The following is a 22,298-nucleotide window of genomic DNA, read 5'->3' as shown; positions in this document are numbered from 1 at the left end:
CTTTCTTTCCTTTCTTTTTTTGCTTTTATTTTTATTTTTTTTTTCTTCCAGTCTGTTCCGCGGAATCTGCCATTTGCATAAAGATGGAAGTGGTATATTCGCTACGTGTCGCTCGAGGTCTCCCGGTATTCGTATTTTCGCGGAATTGAAATCTCGACTTGATCCGGACCGCGACAAATGAAACTTCCGTTGCCGCGGATGCGAAACCGATCGTGACTGATTCGCGGTACAAATAGAAAACGCGAAACCTGGAAAAAGTTTTCTCGCGACCACCAGTCCCCGAACTCGCGACACGAATTCCAAATGCTCATTACGAGATGCCGGTGTAATTAATGTACAAGTATAAACCCGACGTTTCTCTTTCTTTTCTCTCTGAATGTTATTAATGAACAACGTTCTTTTCACATTTTTTTGATTTTGTAACAAAGTGGAGCAATACAGAAATTTATTTACTTTCAAAATATGTTTAATAGGTTGAAAACAATATAACAGTATTTTTGAATTCTTCTAATGTGTTCACTGTTCTAAATTGCGCCTACTCATTTTTCTCATAAATGCATAAAATCTAGTCAGTAAGCTGCATTAGTTTGCGAATGCAATGTTTTCAAATGAATTGCTCATTTTTAAAATCACTCAGCACATATGTAATAATCACAGGAAGTTAAGAAAGTGTTCATTCATTGGAATGCACTAAAATATTTTATTACATTTTTCTGTTCTAAACAGTTCTTCACGGGTGTTAATAATTTGTTAGTATTCATCTGGGATTTCATTTTAATCCTTCATCCTGTTAAAGATCCTACAATCCAACAAAATGAAATTGTAACCATTCTGATAGATGCTTCGAGAAAATTTGTTATTTATTTAATGTCGATGATAAGATTCTGATTTACAAGCTGCGAAATAGTTCAGCATTGTTTACTAATTTGGATTTACTCACCAGTTTGAGCCACGCGTTTGTCGTCAGTATTTGATTCTTCTCATCCTAAAACAGAGTACAAAAAACCAGTGATTAATATTAACTGAATCGAATTGTTCTTTCAATCTTAATATCATCGTATCCAAGATAGAAAAGTTCGTTTTGTTTCCACATACATATAGAGTCATTGTAGCTATATATTACAAACTTTACAATGACCTTGACATGACCTTGATAGCGATCTCGGGAAGAAATTCCTGAACATTCTGCAATTTTTTATCGCAGACATTACTGGTTAAAAAATGGATGTAATTTTTGAAAATCGTGTAGTCTACTACACAAAATACCGAGTACTGAACATTATGGCAGAACTTATCTACTATTGGGTGTGCCCACATTTCTCTATCACGGTAACAAAAATCTTTTAAGACTTTCCACAGAAAAAAGGAAATCCGAGGTCGAACTTCGAGAAGCGATTAGTCGGTACATGGTGCATGTACACGTGGCCTGTTAATGAAATGTCCAATCAGCAGTTGCGGAGAGGTGCGCAAAATCTATGCGAAAACGAAGGTAGGCATTAGGGCGGGAAGCGAAGAGCAAGGCCAGCAACTCGTAAAATTCATGCCAAAAACTGGGGAAGCCAATAACCGCAAATTGCCAGTGGAACCGTTCGTTTTCCAGCGCTCTGCACGGAGGCGCGGCGCCCTCCACCACAGACTCATCGAAACTTCAAAGTGATTTATAAATCGAATATACTCCGATCGTTGGCGTCAATGGACAAACCGCTTTGTACACCTGCGATCACTCTGAACGAATTAGTTACCGCACGCTTCACAGACAGGCACACCTGACACATTCACTTCTTAAATCGCGGTTGGAACTTGGTTGGAGAATCAAGAAACGCCGCTTGCAAACTAATTGTAGGAGGAGCTCCCCTAACGCCGCCGCACAATCGGCTGAAACGACTTGACGCCAGAGCTCGGGAAAATTTGACATAGTTTCAGATAAAACAGTGAAAATATTACAGTGAAATATTTATATTTCCATAAGCAAATATTATTTCATTTAATACAGAACACTGTTTACTATTTACATTCGAATATACGCAAATAGAAAATTGCAAAAAATTAAAAGTGGGGGGCTACTTTAAAAATCGTTTCTCTCTATTTTCTATCGTAGTTTTGATATTACAGATTTAATATTCGAGCACAATGTAGCACAGACTTGGCACAATTCAGCACGAGAGGGAGGCTAACTTCTAGGGAGTTAGGAAATAGGATAAATGTGTTCTGTTTAAAGCAAATAATGTATGGAACATGTGTGGAATTATTTTCAATTATTTATGAAGAAAATGATTTATAAAGAAACTCTTACTTTAATAATAGAAATTGAAATAGAAATTGATATTATATTTTATCCTGTTTCAAATAATAAAATATGATAGCATTCTAGTTACCATATAGAAATTACGTTCACAAATTAGTGATCCGGTCACCGCGTATCGTTATTCGAACATCCATTATGAAACACTAATATCTTAAATTCAATGTACAGAGAATAATCATAACTTTGTGCTGAGCACTTGGTTATGCTCCGCAGTTGAATTGTAATTTACGCTCGAATTTCAGCTGAATGTTTAATTGGACTCAAGGTCGATCTTTTATCCAGCTCAAAGTGAAAATTAGCTCGACCACCGGCGTGTGCAATGTTCCGGTCAAGAAGCACATCTGCTAAAAATATCAAACTAGCATTGAAATGTGTTGAATGCCGGCAATATTCTAGCATAAAATGGTTTTTCTTGAAATACGACGTCGGAAATACGAGAATTAACGAGATTACCTGGCGAAAATTCGTTAGGAAAAGTAAATTACGCATGTTCCACGCACACTTTCCGCCAGGTTAGTTCGGAACGAATCCCATATAAAGTTTGTTGCCTGTACAGGTTGGTTTAATAGAATAACCGCTCGTTAAACCGAGTACCATGAAAATTATACGTCCGCTTTTTTGCTCCCTGAACTTTCAATAGTCTGCTGTTTCGGCATGGAATCGATGCTTGCTTTATGGTCGATTCACTGGTAACGGTTGACCATTAAACTCGACTCGTTTGAAAGATTATTGCCGTGGTCTTTGTTATCATTTATAGTAAACTGCAATCTGTTGGTTCGGGGTTGCTCTCGATGAATTATTCAACGCACAACAAAATTGGTTTTTCGAAACACAACTTCGTTTCAAGGAGCAGCTCTTGCGATTAGTCGGAGGCAATAAGCGCTGGCAAATTGTGCAGAGTGCACAAGACAGTTTTCGTCTTCAAATATTTATTATGATTCTAGGAAAACGTGCGTTCACATATTCCACCCACTGTATATTTAGGAATGTTCTTGATCTCGTCTTGACTTTCATTATTTTCGAACAACAATAAAAATGCGAAGAAAAGATATTCTTAATCGGAAAAGACAATATTTTCATCATCCTACCAACGAGTGTTTTCACTTGGTATATTCTTCGTTTTATTGGAAATGAATGATGTATAGGTTTAAAGGGGTATTTCGTAAGATGCAACTGATTCTATAATTTGAAACTGAGTTTGGGATTTCTTTAGTACGAACTTATACAACTGAAGATTTTAGATAGATGAAAGAATCCAAATTGAATTGATTATAATTTTATTGAATTTAGAAGAGGAAAAAGAACGTATCCGAATGGCTAATGATAGAAGATTAAAATTGTTCCAACAGCGACACCTATAAATGATCGTACAGTTTTCTTTTGTAATTTTTTATTCAAAATAATAGATTGAAATATCAGTACTCATATTCTGCAGTAACATCTTCCATCTGACGGTCCTGCGCTGCTCAGAGCCATATTTCATCCGCAGGCACATTAGGGACATGACTCTACATCTGTTTCCAAGAACCAACAGGTGAATTTCACCGCAAAATAAAGGAAATATTGGCTAGGGAAACCCCGTTCAATATTCTAGTTGATATTAGCAGTTCCGGTACCCCCCACAAAAAGGTCTCAGCAGCATACGAACTTCCATATTACGAACCATCACCACTATAAAACCGAGAAGACGGTCAAAAGAGTATCACTCTTTGACCTCGCCATCGGCGATTTTGTTCTAAATGAAATATGTTGTAGTCCATGTGAAATTACGGGTGGTTTAAGTGGTTTTTGCCGGTTTAAAATTTGTTTAGAAATGACAAGTCTTCGAAGTTTGCAATTTTTGTCCATTTTTAGAAAAATGGGCTTCACTTACGAATTTTTATGTCAGGAACTGTTTGTCCGATTGAGCTAAGTTTTTTCTTGTTTTACTCAGAAAGGACTGGACTATCGTAAAATAATTTTTTCAACCTCGATAATTGACTTTATAATGTCGAAACATGTAAACAAATTCTTTTGTTGCGTTTTTTTTCGATGAGGGGCCAAAGTGATTTAAATATTGAAAAAAATATGGTTATATTCCTTGAAGTTTTCCCCATCAAATTGAGCCCTTCAGAAAGATGGACAGTCGTTTCAGGTAGGCGAGTCGTGTGCTCCGCTATTATGATCGTTTCTCTATTTAATGTTTTAGAATTTATAAAAATAAAGAAGAGAAATTTTCTTAGTTTCGTCTAGATTTAATTATGAATTGCATGTTCTCAGATCAATTTGAAGAAATATTGAAAGTGACAAAAATGATTCCAGAGGAAACCGACCGATTACAGAGCGATTCGCGTTGCAATATAAAAATTTGTACCGTAGTAACCAGGTAAATATCGACGGGAGCATGATTAATTGGTGTTTAATAGATACGTTCTGACGCGAAAGAGCAAGCAGGATTATTGAAAATCAATAAACCGTCGAATCATCCAATCAATCATTGTGTAACAATTCACGCTATAGATGTCTACTCTAACCAAACTGGTTGTGAAGGCATTAGCTACTTTCCATTGTAACTGGCGCGTACGAGCTTCATTTCTATTTTCGAAACAATCGAGTACTTGTTGTCGACAGAATATTTTTCATCGAGCCACGTATCTATACCTATTTCGAAATAACTTCTACTATAATGTTCAATCCCTATTACTGTGATTACATTTCACCCTTGACTATACGAAATTTATGAGAAAATAGAGAAATTCTACAATGATTAATCATTAGACTGCGAATATTATGTATTTATAGCAAAAACGAGTAGTAGAAAGACAAAATAGAAGAAACTTATTATTACTGGTACTTACAACCTATCAAAATTATTAAGAGAAGAAGTCAATTTTTATGTGACTCCCTTTCCTTGTTGTTGATGTAGACCATTTTTATTTTGCATCGAAAATGACAATTATATCATGGAAATTGATCAAAACGTAAATTTTATTCAGTAATTCCGCAATCATTTTATCAAATCTTGCATTAAAATGTGTGTGGAACTTGTATGAAGCAAACAATGGAGATTCAGATGTCGTATTGATCAATTCGATCCACGTTTGACGTAACTGACTGTACATCATTGAGTAGGGCACGCCGGGTGTCGAAACTAATCGAAATTGTTTCACGTGGACGCCTATGGTCACGGGCTGTGCGTTGGCCTAGCGTAATCTGCGATTCCATTCACCTCAAAGCAGACACCAATCGAAGATATCGATTCGAACGAATCAACCCGACGACGACGTCGCGTCGCATCGCGTCGAAATTTCTACCAAACTCTAGGGGAATAATCGTGGAACGATTAGAATGCGATTTCTCAAGGAAATATTCAATTCGATATTTGCATCGTACAAGGAAATTTAATAACTCTGCAATCTCTCCGTATTGGGTGTCCCTAATATAGGAAGGTAAGTGCTCTCGATTTAGGATAACGTTTTACAATGGTTAACTCTCGAATATAAGGTTGTTTATTTTTCTTTATTTGAAAATTTCTACTTAAAATGTAATTTGCCAGCTTTTATAGTCGCCTTCATCTGGCCAGGATTCCAGGTCATTTTCATTCCAGAAAATCTTTTATTTTTGAAGGCATCTAATTTTAGTTAATTATCTCCTCATAAGAGGCACACAAAATTTCATACAAAAATTGTATGGTTCCTGTAACACACATCGCCAAAGATCTCAAAAAGATCACGATAATACAAGCTTATGAAAATTATGATTATAAACACATCCAAGGTGATGGTACATGCAAAAATAAGTCAAAACAAAGGAATTTTTTCGTTCGACGCTCCGTTTTCGAGGAAAGCGAGTTTAAAGATTCATCGGGTTCGCGTGCTTATAGAAAGTAGAATTGGTTGGTCGTGATCAGACGCGTCAGCCGATTCCTATCGAATAGCACGTGTATTGGCTGCATTTTCAAACGGGATTGTCTTCAAAACGAGGTGTCAAACGAAAAAATATCTTTCATACTCAATGTCACGCGAAGGTCATAATATTACAGGTAGTTGGATTCATCTTGACCTCGGCTATCATATAGCGATAATAAAAGTATACCATTCCATTGGAAAAGAACTTCGATGACCTTGCTATCTCAAAAAATATAACCTTGAACAAAATTTTTTTCCTATCATAATATTTCCTATCATATTTTGATATTTGAACTAACTAACGTTTTTGAGACACCCTGAATATCAACTACAACAAAATAAAATTTTATTTCGGTTTAAAGGAAATCAATAACACACATGTTTAGTAGACTCTGTTCAGAATCTTCATCACGAGTCTGACTCGATATTGTAGGGCAAGGGGTGAAATGACAACATTGTCGGTAATTACAACATTTGCAGAAAGAAAGTACCCGCTTTTGCATAGATTTTAGACCACCCCAAATTAGGCTACTTTTCTCTAGAATTTCGATCCGTGCAAGAGCCAGCCGTGAGACCCGTTCAATCGTATCCTCTCTCAGAGAAGTAACCCAGTGCCGCTCGGATTAAACATACTAAATACACTTAAGAGTATATCTCCTATTCGCCGTCGGAATTCTATTAGGGAAAGTGTGGACGTATGAAAGGGCTTAATCAAACGACCCTGAGGAGGGTCTGGGGTTGCAGGAGTAGTATCGCGAGCAATTGCGCGACGATCGAAACGCAAACGTCGGCGTGTTTTGGGACAAGTCGATCGGCAACGAGTTGTAAATTATTCCCGACCGCGGCACTCGTCCTGGTCGATGAAATGTGAACGGTAAATCTCGTTTTGGTAGCCGATGCCGTTTGACCATGAACTCCGTATTTATGGTCGGCATAATGGAAATTGCGCCGGCTCTGTTTCTCTTTTCGTTCGCCGACGCGCCGCGTTCAGCCGCGCTGTCAGCTCTTCGTAATCTATCGAGATTTCTCGCCGATTTTCAGTGTCCCGCCTCCTCGACGCTCCACCGCCCGCCGAACCAACCCGTCTCCTCAGCCCGCCCACCACGTCCCCGTTCCGCGTTCTTGTTTCGAGGCACACGAACGAGTCCTTGTACACCGACGGAGGCCCGGGTCCGTTCAAAGGCGCACGGCCACAGCAACGGCGCAAAGTGACGAGAAGCTTTTTCATCAGCATCGCAATTATAAAATGGTAAAGCGTGCTCATCATGTTACCTCGGCCTACGCCATTTTCGCGTGGACGTTGCGCATCGCTTTCAATGAGGAGACTGATCAGCGAAATTTCCTACCGCGGCATCCTTACTTTTTACTTTCCGTTGCCTTCGCCACTCTCTCCCCAACCTTTCCACCAACCCCCCGCCCCTCCCCTCTCACCCCCTTACCCACCACATTGCTGCCGACCCGTTTTCAGTTTTATATTTTTCAACTAATTTCTGCAGTCCCGTGTAAAACGAGAGTTTAATTCGGAAACGCGAGACATTAACGAGGGTGTAGTTCGCTGAATTATTGCAGAACTCCGTCGGCTCCTCTTTCCGGCACATTAACCCGAAAGAAGTCACAATTGAATCCACGGGACTGTAAGATCGATGGAAAATATAGATAACGCGGCGCCAATGAATTTTCGATTTCGCGCGATTCCCTTCGACCTAGCGCCATGGAAATTCAAATGCTCGAGCTGGTTTGAATATGAGAGTTTCCGGTGAACGGTTTACGCTTTTATTCATCCTCGGACTCCTGCGAGTTCTAGGCCTATGCCGGAGTCGTTTCTGACTCACACCGATATTTCGCTACAGTTTTCTTTCGATATAAGGCGATGGCTCGGGTCCGGCTTTCGTCGTATTTCCGGATGGACAAGAAGAAGACGGCATAGCGAGTTTCTTATTTCGAAATAAAAAGCATCGTCTTATATCGGAATAAAATTGTGCATATTGACGGTCGCTCGAGCCCATCCCCACCACGACGGGTCACGAATGATTCCGGCATAGCATACGGAGTATTAAATACCTGTGACAATCAAGGTTTTTTCATTGTTCGACAAAGTTTTTTTTTTTGGAAATTTGTAAGTGTTCCTGAAATACTTTGTTAACTATTATAGTTTCTTATGATAAAAATTATAATCGAAAATATTAACTACTTGCTCAACTTATTTTCATTGTAACGAAGTATTTCAAATACATATTTGAAATACATCATTAAAATATTTTATGTTATGTATCTGGTTATCAAAACAAAAATATTTTATTTGCCGAAATTTTTCCTTCTATTTAAAGTTGTGCAGTCAAACCTGTTTTTGTGCGGTAGATAGGGACCGCATTAAAGAAACCACACAAAAAAAGATATTCAGAAACTTCATAAATAGCTATAACAATTAAGCAATTAGCTATAATAATTTTTTACAACATAGTAAAGAAAATTTTTTTATGCGATGGAGAGGGACCGCATAAAAAAAGTCTCACTTACACATGGAAACATAAAAAAAAATTTAATTTCACATTTTAAACATGGTGGCCCTCCAATATGGTGGTTGAAACACTTAAATTAAAAATAAAATTGCAATTGTATATAAGAGCCACGAATTAAATTGTCATAACAAAGTAACTTGATAGTTTAAAAAAACGAACATTAAACTTGTTTAATATTGAGACTACAAAAAATAATCATTTGTATTCATTTGATGAAAATTCGTGGACGATGCATGCTTGAGGTAGTACAATTACATAATGAACCTAATAAATCTAAAGTGACTGCGTAATAATGCCTGATAAAAATACTATTAGATCCATTAAAAATATTCAGTGCAAATTACAGTTGAAATTCTACTCGCTGTTGCATTTTACACGATCCAAATACAAATGTTTCACTTCGATAGTTGAGTTTAAATGTCCGCAGAACTTAGACAATTTTCGATGTACATCGTGATCGATAGGAGTATGAATAATTTCTAAATTCCCTCCATTCTTGTAGCTTATTGAAATATATACAATACCCATTGTCCCCAATATTGTACATTATCCAAGTGCCATCAACTCTCGTAGCAAACAGGATAATTGTAAACATTTAGAAAATGTTGGTGCAACTGGGGAATGCAATAAACCTTTATACTTCATTGCTGAAATTGCAAAACTGCGTTCCTTCGCGCATCGCTTTTGGCGTTAAGTCGTGCTAGTAAAATTTTTTAAATAATCAACAAGCATTTTTACTACGAATTCATTGTAACACATTTACAGATTTCCATTTCTTTTTTCTTTTGGTAAAGAAAATCTACAAATTTTGTTTACGAAGAAATAGAAATTAATTTATTTCGATAACTGATTGATTTTTCTTAGTTTTGCGGGCGAAAATTTTTGTTTTATTGGTAGGTACGTTAAATTGCGTTTCAAATGCAGAAACGCTGACGCCTTAATTACGAGTGAAAAATGAATTTTGCTTTAAAACGTAAAACATTAATATCTGAATGAGCTGATTACCCGGGGTAGAGTCAGGTTCGCCTCGGTCTCGCGCCGAAAAAAAGGCAATAGTAATACGACGAGCACGACGAACCCGCTAATTAATGCCATTTGCTAAAAGCACAAGTTCCGTACCGAGCTTTTTTCGGCGGAACACATTACACTAGCTCTCCCATTATTTGACGGTCCGTGTCATCTTTTTGCCCCCTCATTCAATCCGACGCTTTCCAACATAAAACAAGACGCGCCGAACAGGAACTGTGCACCGGAGCAAAAGATATTTCTAAGTGGAGCAAAACCAGTTTCATTATCTAGCTGGCTTTCTGTGCGTCCCAGCCACCGTTCCTTCTAAGCCGCCATTACTCAAGCCGGACTCAGGTTTTATCTCGTGTCTTCCGAACGATCTTCGGCGATCCCAAGCTTTGTGTCGTTTATTCGAAACCGCGCAGTTAACTTATGAACTGCTACACGAATGCCCGTAATAGTCACAGAAAATCAGAACAGCTTGTTTCATCATATACTCTCCACCTTGTAAAATTTAACAACTTTGGTTTACTTAACAATAAACCTACCAAGCATAAAAAGTAACTGGCATGTGTTACTTTATAAGATTGACAAGATTGAGTTTATTTTGACTTTTGCTATTTTTATTATAGTATATGTTTGATTCAAGAAATTTGTTCAATTTCCTACAAAAAAGTTTTTATAATTTCAACAATTCTGGTACAAATAATCCGGGACCGGTCAATTTCTAATCAAAATTGATTTTGAAATTTGAGAAAAAAATTGTTAGTACCAAATTTTGATACTTTTTCACAAAGCAATCACAAGTACCGAAGAATCAAAGTGATCAGATTTTAGTTTATTGTATAAATTACAATTGTTAAGATATTATTTGATTGTTGCTGTACATAAATGGATCAATATTCTTAATAAATTTCCGTACAAGTCCTTCTACGTCATTGGCAGTTATAAAACCAGGAAACTCAATAATTACTTCGTGATCATTCGATATAAGTTGCAGTCAGTATTATATTTTATGTAAGAATAATCTAAAGAGTACATTGAAGTACGGCATTGTAATTAAACTCTCTTAATGGTTAAAATAAGCGGACTAGAAATTCTGAAGAGAATAACGAGTTTCAAGATTGTTTTCTTGGTCTTTGCATATGCAACGATTTTCATAACTTCCTGGAAAAAGCCTCACTATTTGAAGAAAGTATGCGTGGGTAAATTATTTTCTAAATTACTAGTTATTAGTGGACACCGGATTTTTAAATAAAATAAACATAAAAAATAAAAATGATAATAAAATGAATAAATAAACATTTTCTGCATCGATTGCAAGAGACAGAAACCAGATACACATTTAATTCTTTGTTTAATAATTCTAGCAAGTTGAAAATATTCTATTAATGTTCTTAAATTACTTCAATGGTTCTATATATATTTAAATTGCATCCACTCAGTTTTGCCATAAATGCATAAAATCCGCAGTCGTGTAATTAGCATCTTTTGATACGAGAATTTTTCAATTAACACGATACAATTTCAAGTAAGACTTTATTTTTGTACGTCTCTCACAATTTTGCAGAAATATGTACATAAAGCATTTCAAGTGGAAAATTAATAAATGTGTTAAAACATGAAAGTTATAAACAATTATTCAGGTATTAACACCTGTTTTTGTTGTTTATCAAAAGAGAACAAAGACAACCATTACCATTTTATACAATACCATTGCCAGTAATGAAAATATATTCCACGTCCAGTGTAGGAGCATTTATTATGAGAGAACTGTGGATACTTCTGCAAATTTTCATTTCTACTGATTATTCTATAAAATCCACTATAAAATCTCTATAAATCAAGAGATTCCTTAAAATCATAAAAATGTATAAATAATATTTCACACTAACTAGTATATATGCATAACATAGTAACTAGTATAAATGTATAACAATTTGCAGTCTAATTATTTATAAAAGTCTAAAAAGTATGTTCGTAAATTCATGGAATTTTTCTTGTATAATATTACCATTTGTAATCCTTGTATATTTACGCGAATGTACAATTGCACAAATTTATGGATAAAAGATTACACGATAATCAACATTAATTGATACCGTGTATCAAAATCGATGTACAAATGAAATTGCAGATTACATTACTTCAACTGAAACGCTTAATTGTTATCTCTAAAATAATTTTATCATCGATAATATCAATAATATCGCTTTTAACAACACATCCTATACTTATCCGGGTAAGGAGACTACAGTCACAATTCTACGTGGAAAGATCGAGTTGCAGTCCACGTTCGTCTATAAATTTCCGCAGTTTCAGTTTATCCGACATTCCTTCCCCCATGTCTGACCGAATCTTGAGCTGCGCCACTGGTTTGCTTCCAATCGATGCATTTCTAACAAGTGCAGAATATCAAAATAGAATTCGCTGTTTCATGTCTTGTGTAACAAACAGTTGCTAAACCCGAATTGAATTTGATTTGCATTTAATCATAGTTTGGTAAATGAAATTGTTTGAAACATTCTTATGAACCCAGCACTTAAAAAACATATATATTTATACATATATATTTTACACTATTTTTACACCGTTCTCTCCCAGTTTTAGTAATAATTAACCCAAGGACTCCTGCAAGTTCTAGACCTATTCCGGAGTCATTTCTGACCCACGCTGAAATTTCACTACAGTTTTCTTTCGATATAAGGCGTTGGCTCTGGACCAGCTTTTGTCGTATTTCGGATGAAGAAGAAGAGGCGATAGCGATTTTCTTATTTCGGAATAAAAAGTGTCGTCTTATATCGGAATAAAATTGTGCATATTGACGGTCGCTCGAGCTCATCCCCACCACGACGGGTCACGAATGACTCCGGCATAGCAATAGTCATTTGCAAATAAATGCACTGAGAATTTTGATCATTTCGCATTGAAACTGCGGACTTTTATACAAAATAAAAATGTTCCAAGTCGATCCTAATACATGGACGTTAGATGAAAATGTATGTTTTCCTGCAATCATTTCAATGAGCATAAAAGTAGTGTTACAACATTATTCTGTGTCTCACTCATTTGTGGTTTAATGCTGAATAATTATAACTTATTTGGATAAAAATGGACATTTTTATATGCTTGTGTAGTTTTCAATACGCTTGAAACAGTGATTACACGCCGATAATTAAGAAATTTAAATACTGTAACATAATTTATAGTTCTATAATAAAAATATCATGTATATTAACAGCACACAAACGCGATTTCTGTGTAAGAGGCATACCGTTGTGCCCACTATCACGCGCCATCTGTTTTGGTCACGAGTTCAGACGGATTTCCGGCCAACACGTACAGATTGGTCCGCTGGAGTTCAGTTTGCTGTACCACGAAATATCCAATTAAAAAAGTTCGGACTACCGATATAAACGAAATACAAACAGAACGTCTGTTCTTGTGAATTCGTTTGTCAACGCATGTGACGTGCCACGCTCGGACAATTTACATGCTGTAGATAACAGAGTGCGCTTGAGCTCGCAAGGAAGAATGCCTCGGAACGTACGAACAATTTAAACCTTCAAACTACTTTAATTTATTTGTATTGCGCCTCGCGTGTAATTGTCGTGTGGAAATTACACGGCACTGTATTTTCCAAATAACAAGATTCCTCTGCCCCGTTTACACGAGGAAATGTATTAACAACATTTTCAACACTATTTTCCAGCATTGACATTTTACACTTTTATAATTTAAAGTTTGTTTAAACTTTATTTACATTTCAATACTCTACCATGAATTTATAGTAGCATTAATCGATGCTTCACTGAATAAGTTGTCATTAACTCTTCTTCGTTGTTTAATTTTCTTTATTTTATTTTCTTTTCCCAACATTTGTTTCTTCTTTTATTATGGCATGTCAGATTGTAATGTGTGTTCTTAATTCTATTACTGTTAGGTTTTGAAATAGTAGCGAGATAAGATAATATTGTAGCCAGTTGCATGCTCGTCGCTAGTATATTTTTTCAAACAAGCTTGCATTCACAGTCCAATAATCTAAAACGGACGTAATTGGATCTAGAATCTCGTTCGTTAGAGCATGAGCTCATTCTAGCATAGAGCAAAGTATGCATTTAGGGGTAATCCGTTGCAAGCCCGCATTTAAAGCATAATTCATCATCGGATTCAATGATTTCAGCAGAAATATCTCATAGAAAACGGAACATATAAATACAGAAACAATGGAACCATTGATAAATTACTTAAAAGCTATATTTTATAAATTATAAACAAATTTCGTGGAGATAAAGCATGTAAGAAACTGTACGATGAAACATTGTAAGCAATTAGAACAACGAATGTTACCAAAAGATAAATCAATATGCAGATATGAAGCATGAATACTTAATTAATGTACGAATAAAGTTTCAAAACGAATGGTTTGCTCTGTGATCACTGTAACTCCATTACAATTTGTAATAATAATATACGTATGGTAAAATCTGATAAGTAAAGATAAAAAGATTAACTGCTGAAATATTGAGAATCACGAAACATATAATATCTAGAGTAAAGGACAATAACTGTACCTGTATTAATTATCCTTATTTTTAAATTAAATTTTTTATATTAAATTTTTTCATTAAAATCAGTTGATGTATATATTGTATATCTCTTTTTTAACATTCATTACGCTTTCAAAATAAGTATAATTAATATAGGCACAGTTATTGGCACCCCACAGTAATTGGGTTCCTTACCCTAGCCAACTTCAGAATTCATAGATTTTTCATCGAATAACTCATTAATTTCAATACAGGAATCATGAAAACCATGTTCATTCGTAAGTGGAAATACCAAGCGATGGTCAGACATGATTGTCGTTTACGTATATATTCTTCACTATCGCTGCTTCACAAGATTAATTCATTGTGCTGTTTGCACTACTCTATATCTTCCAAGTACAATCAGGAAATGTGAGAAATTCCAAAGAATTTTGAAAAACTTTTCAATAATATCGTTTCATTGTTCACTATGGTATAGTTGCCTGGCACGGTTGTATCCAAATGAATTTCTTTTGTCAGTGCACAGAAAAACAGGTAGCTGTTGAGTATACTGATTTTCACTTGCCAACTAGTCCATCTCATACACACACACATATGCACAGTATACTGTTCAGGGTATTGATTATAAAGAAAAAACGAAATTATATATTATATAAATTGAACAATCATGGATACATTATCAGCGAAGCACATCGAATGAGGTTCTGTCGGATGTAACGAGGCTCTATGTATGCTGTATACACTATATCGCGTTTTTCTCGGGTAAAGAGAAAACTCTTTTTTTTTCTGCCCCCACACAGCGTACCTTTTCCGCATTTATGTGGTTCGCGATTACTTTCAATTGAATTGCAACGAACTCGTCCGTCCTGGCAGTTTCACATTAGAATTTCTACTCTTCCCGTACGTGTACTCGGCAAACAGACCCAGACACGTAAGCACAGACAAACATGGGACACAAAGGGACGCTTGTTGTCTGCAATAATTACGTTCCACGTACTCTTACATACCGAGCACATCTTATATCAGAATTTGCTGGCGCTGTTTACCTCGCGCTGTGCAATCTTACATCGGAACGGGGGATATTTGCGTGCCGACTCTAATTGCATATTTTAACGTAGTAGTCCAGTCGTTGCGACGTTATGATTAGACTAGATTTTATAGGTTTTTGGATTATTTAATACTTTATAATAATTCATATTAAAAATGAGGAGATAATATTTTAAATATTTTAATATTTCAGACAGTTGAAAAATTGCAATGCGTATTTTCATGCAATCTTAAAATTGTCAGCATCATTTGCAAGGCTATTAACAAAATTTCAACAAGCTGAAAATAATAGAAATGTACTTTCAAATGCTTTAGATGTCTTTATAGTTTCGCATTTGATCTACTTGTTTTTCTAGTAATAACAATACATTTTCAGAATCTGCCATTAACGTCGAGAATAAACTCGCCGCATATTTTTAAAGCATTATGCTGCGTTAGTATAATGTCATTGTAGCTCGTTTACGTGTTTCCGTGGCGTGTGCACTGAATATGGGAGAAAAGAAATCCGATCGAATGGTAACAGACAGCATTCATATATACGATTCAGGTAACTTCTCATATGTGGCGAAAGAAAGAAGAGGGTCATAATAGAAATCTTTCATATCGGAGTTCCATCGATGGAATTGTGTACATGTGCGCGAACCGACTGCATTGTGCGGTTTGCCGGCAATGGAAGCGAAAATGCTTCCGACGTAAATCCACTCTAATGCGATATTCTTAAGACAACCAGAAAAGCCAACGTTGTCTAGCGCGCACGCGGTTCCTTCGAATATACGTAAACGTCACTGCGCGAGAAAATTTCAACGTAAGCTGCGAACTCGGTGCATGTAAAACCAATGAAATTTAACAAGAACTTGCACTTTACAAATCGCCGATTAAAATCGACTATAACATCGTGTAACTTCGAAGCTTGTTCGTGCCATGTTCGTGCCACGAAAGTATACAATTTCAAAAGTCACGAACAGGACTGCGGATCTTTATGGAAAATAAAAATTGTCCCCGTTAATTGCAGGACGTAGGAGCCAAACAGAGATTTTTTACTTTCTCTAATAATTTCAAAAAGTTGAAAATTGCATATTGCATATTGATGGCCTCTAACTCTTCCAAACCCTCTACTGTTTCAAATCTCTCCTACCTACTTTCCTCATAAATGTAAATTTCCTTATAAGTTTAATTGACATTTAGTTGTATTGGAAGAAAATGTTAAATCGAAACAAAAGGAGAATTTTCTATTGGTGATGTGTACGGAGAATTTTACTGCGGTACACTGTAAACCAACTTTTAAAATCCAACGCCACTCTCACTGCATTAATTCTAATGTGCCCCACGAAAATACACAGTTGCAAAAAAGTGCTAGGGTGATATTTCATCTGTTCTCGCATTACAGTGCAATTCAACAGATTATGTTTCTTTTTTGGTGGTTTCATACTTTTATAAAATACCGGAAATCGTAGTACAGCCCGGCAGGGGGTGATTGTACACAAAAGATAAGAAAATAATTTGGTATAACTTTTTTTAGCCGAAGCTTTATTTTCGAGAAAATCGAGTTAGAGAATGCAGCGAAAACGCGTGCTATTGGAGAGGAATCGTCCGACTCGTCTGATCGCGACCAACCAATTCTACTTGCTTCAAGCACGCGAACTCGATGGATCTTTAAACTCGATTTTCTCGAAAACGAGCCATCAAACGAAAAAATGTTATTCCTTTTTTTCGATTTATTTTTACATGTAGAATCACCTACTGCCCGGCTACACTACGATTTATGGTCCACCCTTATAATAAACCTGCAGATCATATTAGCATTTCTATTATATTTAATTATATTATTGAAAATCCGGTTTATATGGTCCTCGTGGTGTCACAGAATTCGGCGGTGAAAAATAAACGGTTTATAAATTTAAATAACGGTAAATTTCGTGCGATGATTGATCAGACTATGTGGAGGCCGTTGTGCTGTTATGGTTACCAAGAAAATAACTTACCACGTCTATGATCTGCTGCAGCGTGATGCCGAATTTCACCTCAAGAGGCTGGCTCTCGTTGGCGACCGGCCTTTCCAGGGTGTTGTACGTCGACAGCAGGGCATTCAATAAACGTTTCTCGTGGGGTCCGCACAGGCTTCCTGCAACCAGAACAAATTATTCGGAATGACGGTGAGAAGTTTCACGAAGCTGTTCAGTGCAACATCCTGCATCGTAAAGTCACTGATTAAGGAAATTATTCCGGGTCGTACAACACCGTTAACATTTTATCGTGGGTCATAAATGACCCGACCTAACCGCATCGCTATGGGTCATATACCTGCCTACGATGCTGTACAGGCAGGCTTAATACTATCGGTCAGCTAATCAAGTTATTAAAAAGTAGTATTCATTATTCAGGAACTTACGATTTGCTAACTTACTGTCCCGTGATCCTCGTTTAAAAAATTGTGTATTCTTTACAAACAAATATAACTGCTTTTTTATACTGGTTCCTATTGAACGTTCATTTGCATAAATCTAATTGTACGTTGAATTTTATAACTCATTTGATCTTTCCTTACTCTTATCACTTACTTTAACTAATACATTCTAATTTATTCTAAATGTAACTTGCGACACGGAAGAATTTTTTCAAGAAGTAAATTAAATCAAGTTCCAATTAAATAAATAGGAAATTTAATAATATGGTTGAGCTTCCTATAAAGCGCATGTTCAAATTTTCTGTTCTAGTCCTGGAAGCTTATTATGTCTTTCACATTATTTCCCATTATTGTCACATTTTTATCGCACACTAGAGTACCCAATTAATACTTATTTTTAAATCATAATGAATATTTAAAAGGAGATAGAGACATATATATTACCTGATTTTAATGGAAAAATTTAATATCTCATTTCCTTATCCTATCTGTATTTTATATTGATTATTTAGAAACTTCTTACGGCATTTTTTCATTCTAAACGGGCACGATCGCCAATGCATAAATTGTCCGAATTAAAGTACATGTCTCATTGCTTGCCGAGCATAACAACGCCACCCACAAAATTCTTTGGAATTTCTCGGATTACAGTTTCTTCCCAGCATTATTAATTGCTCAAGTCCTTCGTATTAACTTTTGTTGTTGCGCGAAATCCTCCTTTCACCGGAAGTTTGTTCGGAAATTCCTTGACCGTGGCGAGCATCGTAGATCGTGCAGCAGACGCGGATTCTATACATTACAGAGCAACGATAGCGAGTAAGCCACTATAATCCCTTGGCAAACCTGATAAGCTAGAGCACATTCAGCCGCGGCCAAATTGAAACTATACGCATTTTTAATCACGTTAACGCGCGCGCAAAATTTACATTCATAATCACGTTATCCGAGAGCCTTACGTTACAGTCCCTTACAAAATAACAGCAGCTCGTTCCCATTGTCTCTCGCGAAAATATCTGCTTGCCGTTTCACGAAAAATACAAAACTTTCTTCCGTAGCGTTTACACCCTTTTGTGTACACGTTCATGACTAAAACACAATAATACAAACAAAAATCGTCCGGTTTCATCGTTAGCGATTCAACAGACCATGAAAAGGTAAAAACAGTTTTACGTCGCTGTAAATTAATTGATACGCGTTTATACATTTCGTTCTACAAAGAAAACTGATCCAAGAATTTCTTTAGGGGCATTCCCACTGGTTCGTGTACATTTTCATGACTCAAAGGCAAAGGTACAAATAAAAATCGCCCGACCTCATTGTTTCTGATTTAACAGACCATCAAAAAAACAGAAAGAGTATTCGTGGAATCGATGGCTATTCACGGAACGACAGTTAATCCTTCGTTTAATCCTCCGCTTAATCTGACGCTTGTGTCGCTGATTCCATTGCAACGATATTGTGTTACGGGCAAGGCTGGCCTAAACAGGTTCGGAATCCAGGCACGGTGCTGCGGTCGAATGCAAAATGCAACAGGATTGTGTCTGTCGAGAGAATAATGACCGTAGCCCGTGCCGAATTCGGCGCACGTGCACCCATTGAAGACAGACCGAAATATTGTTGGCTTACGACAAATGCACTTGCTCGCGAACCATTCTCTTACTACGTCCGACAACACGGACACGATTCAATACGCCTCGCACTTTTTGTTCCTCTCATCTTTCTCTCTCCCCTCTCTTCCCCTCTGCGCCTCTTTTGACCCCTCTCTTTCCCCCCTCTGCCCCCCCCCATCCCTCTTTGTTCCACGTTTTCTTTTTGTCTGCTCCAGCACATTCAGGGGAACCTTCCTTCCTCGTACCTCGACATGCTCGGTTGATCGTGGCCATTGACGTGATGCTTTATATAAGTACTGCTCATCTTTTTGTCTTCCTCCGCAGGATATTCCATTCTGTTGCATAAATAAATGAATATAGCGTTCCGGAAAATCTGCGCCACTGAGAGACAGCATTCCGCGAAGCATTCCTCGAGGTATCGAGTAAATTAATTCGCGGAGCATTACTCCATTTCGAAAATGATCCCAAGTTTGAAATAACCAGGATGTTCAAGTGAACAGAGTTCGTGGGATACACTGTATAAATATTAACTGGCGAACATTTTTAGATAAAAATATGATACTCAAAATGGGTGAATCAGGTACCATTGTAATAAATAATTCGTTTGCAAAAGTATCATATTGAGAACGTCGACAAAGTGCATTTACACATTGTTCGCGCAACGAAACGTTGCAAAATCGGGGAAGATTGTACACGCCGCATCGAAGATGCCATTTCGGAAGGAACGATAGTTCGCGAAGATCGTAGATGGAGATTTGAGCTTATAGTGGATGAGCTCCAATTTAGGAAAGCCGATGATGATGTTCCGCGGTAGAGTTTCCAAGCAATTTCTGTGCCCAGGATCGATACCGCAAAATATGAAATGCGGCTCGACAAACAATTTCGGGTCACGTTCGACCAACTAGAAGATAGTGTTGTCTAGAAGTACTTCGCAAATGGACGCCGCGGCACCGTCGTCGGATGGTCAGAACTTTCTTACGGACACGACAGAAACAATATTCGGTGAAACAGCGGTGAAATCAGGCGTATTTCGAAGCTAATTTAAGTACAATAGTTCATTATGTTGAATGAAGAGAGTGCTTTCAACAAGACCGCGGAGGACGACGATAATTTATGATGATAAAATTTCGTCAAATGAACCAGCAGCGTCGTGTATAGGACACATTCAGAATGGTCATATACAATATTTCAAAACAAAATGGCCTGCACAATTACTATATGAACGTATGTATAAATTCCCCTAATCATACATCAAACAATCATTCTCTAACCGATCAAAAATTCAACGTTGATAAACGTTTACAATCGGCGTTAAATAAATATCTAATATCAAAATGTGAAAAGATTTCTTCTGAAAGAAGAAAATGATAGTACATCAATGAATCAAATGAAATTATTTTACTTGAATTGATTTCATCCTAATATCATAAACGAAATTAATCGAGTTAGATGCAGTTGCAGTTTCTTTCGGCTCCGACGTTTCGCAGCTGAAATGAAAATTTGCATAAACATCCGCTGTCTGGATGTTACCGATTGAGCGACCTAATATTTCATTCCCTCTGTCTGCTGTTTCGCCGACAACATTTTTTTCGTCTCTAACGTTCGCATAAATTGCCGCATCGGTACTCCAGAGATCTCGGTGCCGTGAATATTGGCATCTAAATCCTTTCGTGCATAATTCAGATGCTGAAACTTTCATCCTATCAATCGTGCCGGAAATATCTTCGTTTTGATGCTTGCACATTGACCATTGCACTATCGATTCCGTGGGAACTCATAAATTTTCGACGCTTCCTGCGCACACCTGCTGTGCCCATGTTTATACAGTTCGTTCATAGTCTTTCATATAAAACACTTAATACGTGAAATGAATTGATATTATACTGGTAATCTTAGGAATTTGTGGAACACATTTAGCATTGTTCAAGTAAAGTAGTAATATAAACAATTATTATATTAATAATATAGGCAACAGTTATATTAGCAATTTAGTTCATTGTCGCTCAGAACTAATAATTTGCTTCAATAGAAAATTAAATGTGAACATTAACATGCACCACTTGAGTTTACAATTCGACATTGCAAAATCAGGATCGAAGGGAAAAATAAATGCAGCAGGTCAATTTTCATGTTGTTTTAATCCCCGTTGCATTATTATTATTATTACAATTCTAATATCCACTGAAAATATCTTGCATAGGGTAAGGGACTCAATTACTGTTGGGGTTCCAAGTACTGTGCCTATATTAATTGTACTTATTTTTAAAGCATAATCAATATTAAAAAAGATATATATATATATAACATATATTTTAACTGATTTCAATGAAAACATTTTAATATTTCTTTTTTAATATGCAATATGCTTTAAAAATAAGTATAAATTAAATTAATATTAACTTAATTAATAGAGGCACAGTAATGGGCATCCCCTTCCCCACAGTAATTGCGTCCCTTATCCTACAACACTCTAATACTTTTCGTAAATCGTGATTCTATTAAATCTTCAATGTACTTCTTGTTTAATGAGTGACACAACGAACTGATCAGTGAAAGGAAACTGATTGAGCTCGTTTAGGTAAATTTATGCACACGGATGCAAGTTTGCAGAAGATTCCACAATATAGTTATTACAGAAGCGCGATAGCATTCGCTGAAAGTTACTGTATGTAGGTGCGAGCTTGCGGGTGTGCATGTGGATTCAGATTCGAATAGTTCTCATTGTTTACTAACGACAGGTATCGAGATCGGAGCACGTGTTCCGTGTATGGTATTACAAAGGTGATTAATCAGAGCAATGCAATATGTCGGTACTATATAAACTAGAGTTCAACATTGGATCAATAGCGCGTAACACATTTGCCTAATCTGATTAACGACGTGCATTGATTTCGTTCTAACGTCGAAGATTCTCCTATCGGTAAATTTCGATGAACGTAAGAATTTCAATTGTTAACATGGTCTAATG

At 36.6% G+C, this 22,298-nt stretch overlaps 1 protein-coding gene across 1 annotated transcript in view; it reads right to left on the bottom strand.

Annotated features, from left to right (window-relative positions):
• Nachralpha6 (nicotinic acetylcholine receptor alpha6) overlaps positions 1–22,298 on the bottom strand; it is a 471,989-nt gene that overhangs the window by 320,521 nt on the left and 129,170 nt on the right. The window contains exons 3-4 of the mRNA XM_076785216.1: positions 17,299–17,438; positions 941–985 (exon numbers count right to left, since the gene is read on the bottom strand). Of these exons, the coding sequence (XP_076641331.1) occupies positions 941–985; positions 17,299–17,438 (185 nt within the window). The remainder of the gene's footprint in view (positions 1–940; positions 986–17,298; positions 17,439–22,298) is intronic.

Source organism: Halictus rubicundus, chromosome 3, assembly GCF_050948215.1.
Source record: "Halictus rubicundus isolate RS-2024b chromosome 3, iyHalRubi1_principal, whole genome shotgun sequence".
Classification (NCBI taxonomy): Eukaryota; Metazoa; Arthropoda; class Insecta; order Hymenoptera; family Halictidae; genus Halictus; species Halictus rubicundus.
Note: the sequence above shows the minus strand (reverse complement) of the source record. Positions and strands in the feature narration are given on the sequence as shown.